At 43.0% G+C, this 14,023-nt stretch overlaps 1 protein-coding gene across 2 annotated transcripts in view; it reads right to left on the bottom strand.

Annotated features, from left to right (window-relative positions):
• dmxl1 (Dmx like 1) overlaps positions 1-14,023 on the bottom strand; it is a 53,623-nt gene that overhangs the window by 20,361 nt on the left and 19,239 nt on the right. For both annotated transcript variants that reach the window (XM_080499280.1, XM_080499279.1), the window contains exons 13-31: positions 13,096-13,813; positions 12,841-12,962; positions 12,472-12,561; positions 12,033-12,129; positions 11,806-11,925; positions 11,243-11,461; positions 9,554-10,815; positions 9,135-9,390; positions 8,177-8,310; positions 7,786-7,972; positions 7,577-7,687; positions 6,899-7,068; positions 6,481-6,578; positions 6,165-6,330; positions 5,006-5,134; positions 4,690-4,822; positions 2,307-3,082; positions 1,669-1,767; positions 1,158-1,325 (exon numbers count right to left, since the gene is read on the bottom strand). In XM_080499280.1, coding sequence (XP_080355406.1) covers positions 1,158-1,325; positions 1,669-1,767; positions 2,307-3,082; positions 4,690-4,822; positions 5,006-5,134; positions 6,165-6,330; positions 6,481-6,578; positions 6,899-7,068; positions 7,577-7,687; positions 7,786-7,972; positions 8,177-8,310; positions 9,135-9,390; positions 9,554-10,815; positions 11,243-11,461; positions 11,806-11,925; positions 12,033-12,129; positions 12,472-12,561; positions 12,841-12,962; positions 13,096-13,813 — 5,055 coding nt within the window. The remainder of the gene's footprint in view (positions 1-1,157; positions 1,326-1,668; positions 1,768-2,306; positions 3,083-4,689; positions 4,823-5,005; positions 5,135-6,164; positions 6,331-6,480; positions 6,579-6,898; positions 7,069-7,576; positions 7,688-7,785; positions 7,973-8,176; positions 8,311-9,134; positions 9,391-9,553; positions 10,816-11,242; positions 11,462-11,805; positions 11,926-12,032; positions 12,130-12,471; positions 12,562-12,840; positions 12,963-13,095; positions 13,814-14,023) is intronic.

Here is a 14,023-nt window from a genome sequence, read left to right on the forward strand (position 1 = left end):
CCCCCAAATTATTTACTTTACTTAAAAATCAAAGTGGTTGACTGAAAAACACTCCCAGTGCCCATCCAGCGCGGTAACATTCAGAAGTGCTGCTCCCGTGTCAACTCAACGAGTTGTTTACCTTCTACAATTTGACTTAGCCTTAGTCAGCCCCCCTTAAATCTGTCAGCGCATTGCTGCTGAGCAGATAATAGCCAGTGCATATTGTTCTGGGACAGACGACGTGTGTGTGTGTGTGTGTGTGTGTGTGTGTGTGTGTGTGTGTGTGTGTGTGTGTGTGTGTGTGTGTGTGTGTGTGTGTGTGTGTGTGTGTGTGTGTGTGTGTGTGTGTGTGTGTGTGTGTGTGTCTTGGGAATGGGCTTGCATTAACACAAGCTATTCAAATGGCTTCATATTGGCCTCTCATGCATACATTGCTGCTCATCTGCTCACTATCCTACCGTTCAAAGAGAATGTGAGAGCAGCTAAATAACGTGGAAGCTCCACACGCCAGCACGATCTCACTTTTTTCCTTGCAGCCAACGGTTATTACATTCCAGTCTTTTCTGTTGCACAAACATTTATTCTGTCCAGGTTGCATGTGATGTTCTTATCCAAATAGAATCAATTACTATTTTAATCATTAATGTCACATTTAATTTGTTTTGACAGATATAATCAGCATCTGATAAGGTTTCAGCAATTACCAACAGATATTATAAGCAACGCTCATTTGTATCGCCATTGTCAAACAATATGTCTACTTTTCACTGCTGAAGACTGAAAATACAGTCATCATGACATACGAGGGCACGACAAGTGCTCATTGTGAGTTAAAACAATATTTGAAATCAGGGAAACACTGACGGCAAAATACTGTGGGGAAATAAAGTTGTAAAGACTTCATTCTTCATTCTCTCACTTGATAACATTTAATGATTTTGTTTACTTAAAAAAAACACTTTTACTAATATATCAAAGAAAGAAACTACAGTATTATTAAATGAAATTATTATACAGAATTATAATCAAGCATTAATCAACAAAGTGCCCAGCAATTGTTAAAACAATAAAGAAAAACCTTTAATCACAACATCATCAACTTTGTTTAGTTTTTCATAGGGGGCAGCTAAAAAGAGAAGGGTGTCATGCTCTGCTTCTCAGCATGTTTTAATTACCTGGTGGGATTCCTGAAGCAGCAGAATGAGCTCCATTCGTACCGACGCCAGGCCTCCTCCGTGAGAACCATGCAAGCTGCAGTAGCTTAAAAACATCCTCAGTAAGGGCTGATTACTCTGCAGCCAGTGTCTCCTTCTCCTCTGACCTTCGCCGTGGGGGCTCCCCGGCTGGGAAAACAGTTTGGTTTTAATAATTTCATGGAATGCTTTTATTCTGCCAAACTTACCAATTCAGCCCACGTTTAAAGAAAAATGCTTAAAAACAACCATTTGTAGGCTGGCAAACTAATTGGTATAGTTCACTAGTAATTTGAACATGCAGAGCATGATATAATACAGCAAGTTAAAAGGGTTTTTGCACCGCAAATGAAATCCAGGACAAAAATGGGAGGATAACATTTTTCCTCCCAGATAGCCTAATTGAACATTGTGCTTTCATTTAACGCTTCATTACACTAATTTCAGATTGTACTAGCTCCTGACGAATCTAAAGGCGGCCATCTTCACCCACCTGGTCCTCCTCCACCAACCCAGAAGCAGGTGCATCGCCGTGGACAGAGAGTTCTGGCAGACAGGGCTTATAGCTGCAGCAGTGCTGGAGAGCCACCACCTGGGGGAAAAGCACTGAATCTTATCTCAAAATGTATTCATCAAAAGAGTCATCTCTGAGTGGGAGTCCGAACAGCATTTTTCCCCAATCACAAGAGGAGATGAAAAAAAAAAAAAGAATAATCTTATGATGTTTGTATGCACGGACAGTGCACAGTGATGTTTAAACATGAAGGCTGCCAAGGTGTGTGGGAGTGACGCAAGTTAGGAAAGTTTTGAGTGGATGCATCTCTGCAGCTGGAATAATTTTCAAGTGCAGAGCAACGTTTGCATGCAATTAACATATTTTTGAGCCCCGGGATGCCATTTCTGTTTCTATATGACATTCAGTGTACATTTTGGTCACACAGTGGGTGAGTGTTCAACCCTGGTTTTATTCAGGGTCCATTTTGTGTGGCGTTTGAAAGTTCTCACTGTGCACACAATCTGAAGACATGCATGTTTGAATTATGATACTGAATTAGCTGAAAGTGCACACTGTACAGTGCACCTTATCCTTTAAAAAAAAAAAAAAGAAGAAAAAGATAGCTGAATTTGTACCTCTCTTTCTAACCAGTGGTAGAGCTGGTAACGTAGCTTCCCTCCATCGAGCTCGTATCCCGTGGACAGCGTCCTGAGCTCGTTGGTCATTATCTTTAAGCAGGCTGCAAACTTCAGCTGGGTCACCAAGACGTCTTCAGAAGGTGCAATGAAGTCGTTGCTGTCCTCGCCGTCCTCTGCAGTCGCCGTTTCCATGTCCTGAAGCATACTGCTGCTGTCCGCTGTTTTACCACCCATGTCATTTTTAGCAACTTCTTCTTCGTCTTCCTCTTCTTCTTCTGCATCATCACCTTCGTCTTCTTTGTCACTGTCCCACTTCAGGTCCAGGGGCTCATCAGGAAGGGTGAGGGACGGCTGGCTCCAATCAAAACTTAACACAGAGTCTGACTGACTGTTGGACAAGCTGTTCCCATCTGACTCAAAGCCATTGAGAGCCGGCTGTGACCAGTCTGGGTCCGAGGTCTGACCACTGAGCTCGGCAGTGATGCCCGTGTCCTCCTGATTGAGATGGTTGGAATGTTTGTGGACTTTGGGCATCTTGGAGAGGACTTCCAGTGCGAGCATTGGACACCCCGCGTGCAGGTGAGCATAGGCAGCCGTGAAAAACAGTCTCCTCTCATCCAGGCTAATGGAGTCGGCTCTGCGGCCCTCGGCAGTCAGGCCAACTTTGGCCTTGTCAGAAGAGCCAAAATGCCGGCGGAGGAGGAGTGGGTGGGTGCGGAGGTACGTGTAAAAGTTGAAAACCTCGGGGTTACACGTAGACACGGAACAGGAACCTGTCAAAGATACGAGTCAGAAAATTGTCTTTTGAGAGTGCTTGTAGCAAAAGAACAAAAAAAAAAGATGCCACTGTTACTTTGACCATAGCATCTAAAATGAAAAGCTGTATTAAAGGATCCGCAACCCAAACAGAGCTAGAACTAGTCTGAGTGGAGGCCTGCAATTTTGAGAGGATTTATAAATGACAAACTGAATTGTGTTGACACTTAATTGTGGAAAATGGTGGGAGCAAGATGTTCAAAAACACTTTATTGAGAAAGAATGATGGGTAAAAAGCTGAAGGATCAAGTTCAGTCCGGTTTTTTTTGTGGGTTTTTTTAAACTAAGGTTTTGAAATGTCGAACAGCCTCACAACTCGTAATGAAACTTGAGGACATGAAGGTCTGCACATCTTTCTTGTGCAACAAAAAAGGATTCGTTACTCACTTCCCTTAAGTGTTCACTTCTCCACCAGTATACTGAAAATCACAATCTTTAAAGCTCATGTCATACCGTTTATGTGGAAACGCTTCCATTTTTAAATCAAGAATGCTTCATCTAAACTAAATTCTATGTCCATTGTTCGGACCTGCCCTGTATATTTCCTCTGATTAGATGATGTTTTCTGTTCAGTGCAATGCGCAAAGCAATTACATTTAACTGAAGGGCACGAAAATGCTTGCAATGCTGTTCATAAAAACACAGGACCTGAACCCATACTGTCAAAATATGACTGCTCAAACAAAGGCAGTAAAGAATAGTAACCGCTTTTACCTGTTAAATTGCATTTGATTACTCTACATTGTGTGTGTGTGTCTCAGCGTGATTGGCCTGTGATACTTTGGTGCCCTGTCTCAGGTGTACTCAGCCTTCACACATAACCAGATGGATGGAAGTTGTATTTGACTGTGTCCATTGTATCCAAGTATTTTTCAAGAATTTTTTTATGGAATTTTATTTTCTAGTATTTAACTACCCAAAGCCAATTCTAGCTCAATTAATTTATCATAACATGAAAATTGCCCCCCACTTATTTTGTCAAAGTAATTATTTCCAACCATGAATCACATTTCATGTGTGTAAAATCACCCAAAATGTAATCACAGCGATTCGGTTGGTATTTCAGCAGGGGAAACAGCAATAACATTTCCATAATTTGAAAAAAATTATAAATGGGGAGAAATGCTTTGCAAAACCAAAAAAGGTCAGTCCTCTCTGTACACTCACTTTCTCAGTGAACCAACATGAAATCATCATCCTCAAAGTGATGTCATACTCTGGTTTGAGAACTACAATAATCCTCAAGTATATTTTGCAGTCGTATTGAAGCCCATGTTTAAATTATAATATAATAAACATGAAGTGAAGAACCGACATAATGGCAGCAGTATTTGAAATTTACAGTGTGCTCATCATAGCAACTATATTTGTGAAGCAGTAGTTTAAAATGTCTTTAAAAAAAAAACTAAACTAAAATAGCAATTAAAAACCCTGCAACAGAATTCAGGGAAATAAGCCACAAATTCAAGGTTGGTTTGGACCAAATAGTAAAAAAGGCAGAAATGGTTGAAAGAGTCTGAGAAAACTGATAAAGAGCATAATAGATCAGCACCAGCTGACGTACTGTCAGATTTGTTCTCCATGAAGCCAGAGCTGCTGCTGTTCGAGTGCATGAGCAGAGTGTCCAAAGCTCTGCTGTAGTCCTCCAGGACCCAGTGAGCCATGCTCCGCAGGAACGGGTCCGGGTGAGCCACAATCTGAAATACATACAAATTACAATGAGCCGTTTGGTTTTCTGCAAAACATCAAAATCAAATAATGGTAGATTGAATGCTAAATCTAAAAAATAGAAGTAAAAAAACAAAAAAAACAAAGCCTAAATGAAAATATGCATATTTTTTCCCCCAATGCAGGCAACAAAGAAATAAAAATCTGTGCACCTGTTTGTCATGTCCCAAAACGTGTCTCTGGAGGATCTTTTTGTAGGTGGATGACGTCTCAAACTCTGACTCATACAATCTGGAGATGACCAAGGCCAGCTGCAGGTCCTGCATTTTCTCTAAACACACCTGAGAAATAATTCAGTCGATTAGCATTTCATAAGGTTCTCTGGAACAGAGCTGAATGGGATATGACATAATAAGGAAGAATCATGTATATTGTGGATGCACAGTGATCCGGTTGAACATAATCCTCTTAAGTTACAGCTTTCATGTTTGTTGCGTCTATGAACAGGGAAAGGAAAGGGCCAAAAATACAAAAATAGAAACCTGTGCTTAAAGAAAAGAAAACTAAATGTGTGTGGATAGTTGAAGTTGTTGTGGTTGCTCCAAACTGCAAAAGGTATGAGGTGAATTTCAATGAGACCCCCTCGCAGCCAGAGAGGCTGAGCAAAGTCAATGATAGTCCTTTGCCGGGTGACACTCATTTCCATAAAATGCTCTGTTCCAGTTACTCATGCAGATGAAATAAGGTGACTCATTGCTTCAGGGGTTTTCCAAGCAAAAACAACCCTGATGAATGGAAGGTTAAACAATCGAGATGACCAGAAGCACCTCTTCTGATATTGAGTTGTACATTTTTATTTCTTCCAAGTGTGATAGATTATAGCACAGGGCATTAGGGATGAAGTAGAGTGTTCCTTTTACTTTGACAAAAGCGACATGACGCTGGTTTATGAGTGTGATGGCACATAAGTGGGAAAAAAAATACCACAAAATGTAGGAAAGACAGCACCACCCAGGGGTCAGCTATTCACATCAATAATTCTTCAGTGAACTGAACTAAAAGCTTCTGACAAAGACATTATCTATGACAATGAAGGGAATTGTTTTAATAATGAAAAGACAATAGAACTACTGTTGTAGGTCTGTTCCTCTGAATATATGTTCTCTGCTTCTTGCTAAATCATGAATCACTGCCCTTGAATTGCCTTGCAAAAAACAAAAATATGACAAAGATAGTTTGTAAATGAAAATGAGAAGCAACAGACTGCGAACAAGGTTTCTAATTTGGTGTTAGCAGGTTGGGAAGCGGCAGTGCAGTAGAAGGAACAAGTGCTTCTCCGAGATACTGCCTCGAAGTCTATTTTCCACTTGCCTCAACAGCATCCTTCAGGGAGCCGGCTAGAAGGAAAAAGGCTGCCGAGTGTTGGAAACGCTGCTTCCCCAGCAGAGAAAAGGCATTTTTCAGAGCTGCTTTCCTCCACCGGTCTTCGCTGAAGTTGTTGTGGAAGAAATCTGTCATTTTAGCATTCTTCTGAGACCTGCAGAGAATAATGTTTCCGACTCAAAACAACAATATAAATGTCACTGATCTTCAGTGATATGGCAGAAGTAAGCGTGGGGGCACATATTGTGATGACTGGAGCTACCCAGGTTCTTCAGTATTTCATATGCAAAATATGTCTGCCTACCTGTACAATCCCCAAACCACTGCCTTCTTTTTCAGCGCAAGGTAAAATATAGCTGCATCCAGAGGATCATTGTTTCTCTGAAAAGAAGCCTTGGCAACCTGACAAAAACAGAAGGGGAGAAATGCACTCAGCTAACACTACAGCTCCCTCGCCTATACGGCATTTCCCGCAGAACAAGTGGTAGCTTTTCAGAGTTGTTCGTGCTTGGTCGAAATACTGTATTTTGGAACAACCTCTGCAAACACTGAGGTTTCACAAAGGTGAGAACATTTCACACTTCTAATTGCATCATTGCTATCATATCGCGCTCACATTACACACGGTTCAGACAAATGCTTGCCGTTTTTACGTCGTCGGTGTATGATTTTACAAACAGCCAAGTGGATGATGACAAGCGGCGTCCTTAGAAGTTGCTTACCTTCTCTATACAACGGCGAAGCTTGTTGGTGCTGCGCAGCCACCAGCCCACGCCCATGGAGCGCAGCTCCGGCCAGGTGGGCTCGCCTTTCTGCAGGGCGGGCAGCATGTGCAGGAGCTCCTCCTCTGCCTCAGAGTGGAAGGCCCAGGCGTAATGACAAGTCGACAGGCCTGTGGAAAGAAATCCAGAACTCCATTGACCCACACGGTGAGATTAAAAATGATTTCACATGGGCAGTAGGACAAGACGTCATTGTCGAGGGTAAATATGAGTCTCGTAGAGGTAAACACTGCAAGCTGTGAGTTTCCTCTAACAGCGATGAGTGTTGTGCAGCTGCTTGTTGAAGAGCTCCAGGAGAGCAGTCATTGCTCAAAGGTAACTTCACTACAGTGATTAAGGAAGATGAATAGCGTTTATTTTGATCGCTTTGCTTAGTGGCACAAACATTATAGGGACTCTGTAGAGTTATTGTCCCATCAAACCAGTGGACAGTGCAGGCATCTTTGAGGGAGAATTGGAAATCACACCTCACAGAACAAGGCAGTAAAACAAGATTAGTATTAGCTTATATGAACCTGAAGGGTGCCACAATTAGTTATGATGTGACCTGTCCCATGTGTACCAATTATGAAAAATCATCAAAACACTTTGAAAACAACAACAGCAGCAGCAGCATACCTTGGCGTAGCAGCTGTACTCTGTGTGCTGGAGGCAGCGAAGTTGACAGGAAGGTATGAAGTCTGACAGCCAGCAGGAACTTCAAACCACACTCATCCAGCGTTTCTCCCCCTGCAGAGTGAATGACAGTGTGACGATATATTAAGACAGAACAAAAACCTCATGCACATTTTATAATGTTTGGACAGAGCATGGTGTTTCTGCGGTACCTTTGCTCTTGCCCTGGCTGTCCTTGAGGTCTGTGCTTGTGGTGGCGATGGTGTCAGCCAACGCCATGAGAGACATTTGCTCCATACGAGTTAATCCTGGCAGGCTGGAGTGGAGGAGGTGACTGGACAGAACCTGGGCATGTTCTGGGCCAAAGTAAGTGGGGCTGTACTGCGACAGGTCAATGATCTACAAAAAGCCAATGAGAGAGACGGTGAATAAAGTTCACATTGCAATACGAAAAACATTTTTCAACATTCCGTTGTTATTCCGGTGCTACAGAGTACTGAGTTTTAAGCTGCAACGTATGCAGCGTTGACAAAATGGATCAAACCAAACTCAAGATCTTCTGATTACAATCATTTTAAGATGTGGGTGTGAATGACATCTGACCTTGTTCCCCGTTTCCTCTTGATCACATTCAAGAGGGTCCAGGTCCACTGTGCTGGGTGTGTGAAACAGCTCATCGTAAGCATCAGTGTGGCTGGAACCATGCCCACTGTCTCCGCTCACACTGCCCACTTTATCTGCAGAGAGGCACACAACAGAGCTAAATTACACACGACAAGAATTCCGTAACAAACCCTAAGAAAAACTCTCCCCTGCAGAGGAGACGGCAGATTAAATCAAAATATCCAAGTGTTGGACACTTTTTACAGTGTACATGTTTCTGCTTTCATTCTTCTCAACAGTGTAAAAATCCCAAAAGCAAGAAGTGACGGATATTCTTCAATTGTAAGGCAGCGCAGCTAAAAAAAAAAAAAAAAAAGTAACTGCATGTCAAAGATACACAAATGTTAAAAAGGGGCCACCTTCAGTTTGAATTCAACAACATCAACCGTACCATGAGTTATTTGACGAGTCTGCGAGATGTTTTATGAGGTTACGCGGAGAATCACATACAATTCATTTTAGGTTTATGTTGTGTAAGGAAGGTATGAGATCAGCAAGGGAAATCTTTTCAAGCAGGGTGAAGATGAATGCTACAAATGATTCAAAATTATAGGAATATCACTGCTATGCTCTGGTGAAGTTTAAGAGAAATCAAGAAGCAAAAACAGCCACGAAAAACAAACAAACAAAACATCTTCTAGGTTTGTTTCCATGGTGAAGATACTTTCACATGATAACTTTTGCAAAAGTGTATTTCAACAGAATATTTGAAATATAGAAGTCATTTTTTAAAAATATTTGCAATTTATGAAAGGAAACATCCATCCTTCAGACAGTTCAGTTTATGCAGTCACTTTTTCCAGCACCTTTCTTTGGCCTACAGGTACGACCGAATCAGTACTAATGTTTTATTCAATACTGGAAGTATTTGTTCTTTCACCACATGCTGTACACCCACCAGGTTTTGGTGTATCCTCATCAGCTGCCAGAAGGGCGTACAGAGGCATGGGAGGGATGGAGCTTATCTCAGTGTAGTCGGAGCTTGAGTTCTCGGCTTTGCTGAACATCTTTCGGTCCCTGGCTGTGCTGCCTCCAGCACTGATGGTGCGAGAACGCACACGTTTCTCTGGATTGCTGGTGTTGTCTTTAAGAGGCACAATTTCTCCAGCGATGCACTTCACAAGGTGGGAGAGGATAGCCTTGGCACGATGAACCTGAACACATACGACAGTGTTACAAAATAAATACAGGGCAGGTGAAACATGCAAACACCACAAGCTTTACTACAGCTTAAGCATTTGTGTAAATAAAAAGCATTGGGTGATGAAAAAATTTAACTGGCATGTAAGTGAAAGATGTTTATTTTATTTTACTGACCTTCCCGAGGTCCATGAGCTCCAGTAACTGCACGGGGTGGTACTGGGGCAAAGTGGGAAAGAGTTGGTGAGCTGCTTCGAAAAGCCCCGAATCTTCCATTTCAAAAGGGAGGTCGTAAACCGTTCTCTTCCCACTGAGTTTCTGAGCCAGGCTCATCATTGATCTTGTTAGGAGCTTTTTTGGAGGGGCCAGCAATGAATTGGGTGCCCCGGGGCTAAGACCCTCTTCCTGACACTGTCTGACTGCGGAGATTATAGAGGAAACGCTGCTGCTGATGTCTGTGTCTTGGCCAACGGTGGCAGCGGGTTTGGTTGGTGCTGGCGGCTGCCACTGAGAGTAGACATGCATCTCACAGTCCATGCCCACAACCAGAATCCCATCTCGTACCCAGGAGAGCGAGACAGGGATCGGTAAAGACCCTTCAACGGAGGAGACCAGACTGACTGATCGAAGCAGAACCAGGCGAGATGAGCTTTGTTCTTTGCTGGCATCAGATGACAGACCCAGTTCTGGAGGCTTCCCAGAGAGGCGGCCGTACATATAAATCTTTGTCCCAATACCAATGGTCAGAACATGCGAACCATCTTCTTGAGAGACCCAGTCCAGGTGAACCAGGCTCTTACTCGTCGAACCAAGACAGTTCTCGTTGGGTATACAGAAGTCTGTGTTACTTGAGATATTTGCACATTCTGTCGTGGTGTTGCCGACCGCGTAATTAGCTATGGGATCCGGAGTGTCCAAGACTATAGTCTGCTCAAGTATCCACTGAGATCCACCGGTAGACTCGCACTGGAAGATCCCGATGTGGACCAGTGGTTCTCTGCTGTTTGCTGAGAGTACAGGGAGAGATGGGCTCGGCTGTACAGTCAGGGTCGGCATCACACGGGCGTTGGTGCTGTTGTAGAGTGCGTGTGGGGAGGATGCTGAGGTAGGAGGAGAAGTCAGCAGTCCATGAGAGTTTGCCTGAGGTGTTGAGTTCAGAGGTGTGCTCGACATCTGCCTGTAGGCAACAGCAAAACGTCCGGTGTGACAGCAGCTCACTTCTACAGGGTGACCTGACACGCTGACTGCGCTGCTATTGGGAAACCTCTCCTCCACCAGAAGAGGCCACTCCTCCCACTGGTACACCAAGTCGTCCATATTGGATGGTTCGGTTGTTACTACGTTGCACCTCCAGAAACGCACCTTTTCATCAGAACATGAAGTGGCAAGGAGGTAAGGCACCTGGCCAGCTGGCAAAGAACATGATGCACTCAAGTGACCTGGAATGAGAAACGCTATTGTTAACATAAAGCTATATTCTCATCACTTTTCTTCTCAAATGTGAAATGTTATTTAAACTGTAGTCTTATGGACAAGTTAGCGTTTCAGAAAGTCTAACTGTAACTGACGACTACTTCTTCAGAGATTTAAAAAAAACCTTCTCAGAACTTAAAACTTCTGCATTCTTGTTAAAAACAAACCTTAACCTCTTCTGTTTCTGCACACTACATTAAAAGATTTAGCCATTCACCGGAAATAAATCAATCTGTGTTTTACATCATTGGCTAAAAAGTGGACAAATGTTATAAAAATAATAACTGACATGGCAATATATACAATAGCTGTCAGTAAATCACATCTCACAACATCAGGAAACGTTCTTGTACTGTTATTGTGTGGATGTGCACCATGCTGTCTGCCCTTCACCTGCTGAGGGAGCAACACTGATGGCTTCCACTCCCGCTGGTAGAGCCAACTCTTGGCTGTAGAGCCGGTGCGTTGTGAGGCTGAGACGACAGGCGCTCCGCAGATTGGAAGTGCAGGGTTTACTCTTCTGGGTGATTGGAGAACTCAGTGTTTCAAAGATGAACTGGGAGCCATTCAGAGGGGAAGATGAGTTGGTTTCCTTCTGTATTACCGTCTCTTCTGAGAAGACACGGCCAAAAAGAGGAACTGTTAAAAGTGTTGACAACTTTGAATATAGGTAGTTTTTACATTTTTGTCCTTATTTTACAACACCCTGAACAATTAAAACAAATCCTTATGTTAATATTTTCATAGATTTTTTTTCCATTTTACAGAAAATCAAAGCATTGACACCAATACAGACAATAATTATAAAGTGCGACATAGAAAAGCAAAAGAGGAAGCACAAATGAAAAATAGACTTGACATACTGAAATAGATAAACTGTCAGTATCATAATCTCAATGTGTAATATCAACTATCTAGTACTTCTCCATCTTGTCAGATTCTTCCTCAGTATTTACCCATGGTAACAGGACGAGCAGCAAGATGGAGATGCCACATGTGGAGGAATGAGCGACCTGTTGGGGTCCGTTCCACCACCACCAGGAAAAAGCTTGCAGAGAAGGCCGACTCGCTCAAGGCTGCATGGAAACACACATCGACATGGAATATTCATGACGCAATATTTAACCTAAAAAAATACAAGTACGGTAAAGCATACAGTTACAATAGGAAAGAAATGTCTTACGCTGAGAATCAGGTGCTTCCTGAAGGCTCTCGGATTTCTCACGGCCAAGAATCAGATCCTCCTCAAACACATGCAGAAGCTGCATCTCCTTCCCTTGCTGTAAAGAAAAATTATCAAACCAACTCGTATATGGAACGCAATGCTTCATCTACCGTGCAGAACACACACGGACACAGGATGCGTTAAATGTCGGGCACAAACATTCAAATGCGCGCACACACAGACTGCCTCAGGGCATGAAACAAATGGAAGATGTGTTTGTCTTTACGTGGTCGACCAAGTGTTGCCAGAGAATGTTCCGCTCAATAGAAAGTCAGAAATTGAACAGTGAGCTTTAATGTGATTCAGACATAAAAATACAGATAAATGATATCGAAGGGGAACATTTCCAAGACAAGAGAGTTTATGTGCAGTTCTCTTGATCTTCCAATATCCTTACAAAGTCAGTAATGGCATCCAGCTCTATAATGCAGCCTGGTTTTGCTGTGGACTGCTGACTGATGATGTTGAACACCTCCCCAACATATTTCTGCAAATCAGAGTTACAAAAAATGTAAACATTTAATTAATTCAATGGTATTAAAGATAAATTCATTTAAATATCAAATGTACTCAAAATACTGAAACTGACAAGTTTGCAGTCGTTTAGTCAGTTTGCTGTATACAAAGATCACAGGAAAGTCTGAACATTTTTTGCTGTTACTCAATCGTTTCAAAATATGAAACAATGAAGGATGTGGCAGAGGTGTAACAAACTGGTTATTACACAGCAGAGAACATGATCGGAGACAGCTTTTCAGGCACTTACAGATATCTCAGGATTAGAGAGCTCACTGAGGAGTTTCTTCGCTTCAATAACAGCCTGGTAGAGCCTGAGTGACTGGCCATCACTTGCCACAAAGCAGGCGCTGGGAGAGTTGCAGTATGCACCTAGAGGGAGCAACCAAAGCGTAATGTCATCTGTGGTGATATATACAGAATACTGAAATCAATTACAAGAAAAAAATACATCAGACTGCCATAGTGATTAAGTTCAAATCAGAAACAATCAGCATTTTCTCACCTAAACAGCTGCTGGGAATGAGCGTGGGCAGCCAGGCTACATTGGCAAATGCTGATGCATGGAGAGAATTTATTCGAGCCAACTCCGAGACCCCCCCTGACAAAGAAAGTGGGCCGACGGGGTCCACTCTCCATAAAATGAGCTCGCTGTAGATAGCATTGGGATCTTGGGAAATCATTCCCAGGGACATCCGGCTGGGTCGTGACCCACGGCCCAGAGATGTGGAATGTGAGAAGCCAGAGGAGCTGGACCCTGGAGGAGCCATGATGTTGTCAGCTTCGGGCGTCCTCAAGGCATTGTGGTGGGACGTGGTGAGCAGCAGAGGGAGCAATGAGTGACAGGCCAGGTCATTGAGGTGGAAGCGGTGGCCACAGTACCGTGACTTGTGAGAGACACTGAGCACAGTGGAGAAAGCAGAGTCCTCCGCGAAGCTGACGGCCCACTGATTCAGAGAGCCGTCGGCGTGTTTGGAGATCATGAGGACGTTGAGGGTGAAAATGCTCAGTCGAAGGCTGCTGCTGGGTGCTACTTTTCCTTGACCTCCATAGCTTATTAGAGCAGATTTGTTTTGAGGCATCGCGCTCCCGGGGGGCCGCTGTCGGCCATGTTGAATAGCCAGATCAACGTTTTTGTTGCAAGCGTACATGACCACACTGTGGCTCAGAGAGATTGCATCACCAGCTGGGAAGGCGACAGGGATACGGGACACGAACGATACCTGAGAAAGAAAGAGGATCAACATCAACAAAAAAACTAACAAAACAACTCTAATTAAGATTGAGTTAATTTTTGAAAAGACTTAATAATGTAATTTTGACTAAATCAAAAGGAAACATCTGGAATGAAATAGCAAAATTGCTTAGAAATTGATCGAAGACAACAAATTTCCATTGAAAATAAAAGTAAAAAGATGAATAGAAATAGAAGC

The sequence above is a fragment of the Blennius ocellaris genome (assembly GCF_963422515.1).
Source record: "Blennius ocellaris genome assembly, chromosome: 7".
Taxonomy (NCBI): Eukaryota; Metazoa; Chordata; class Actinopteri; order Blenniiformes; family Blenniidae; genus Blennius; species Blennius ocellaris.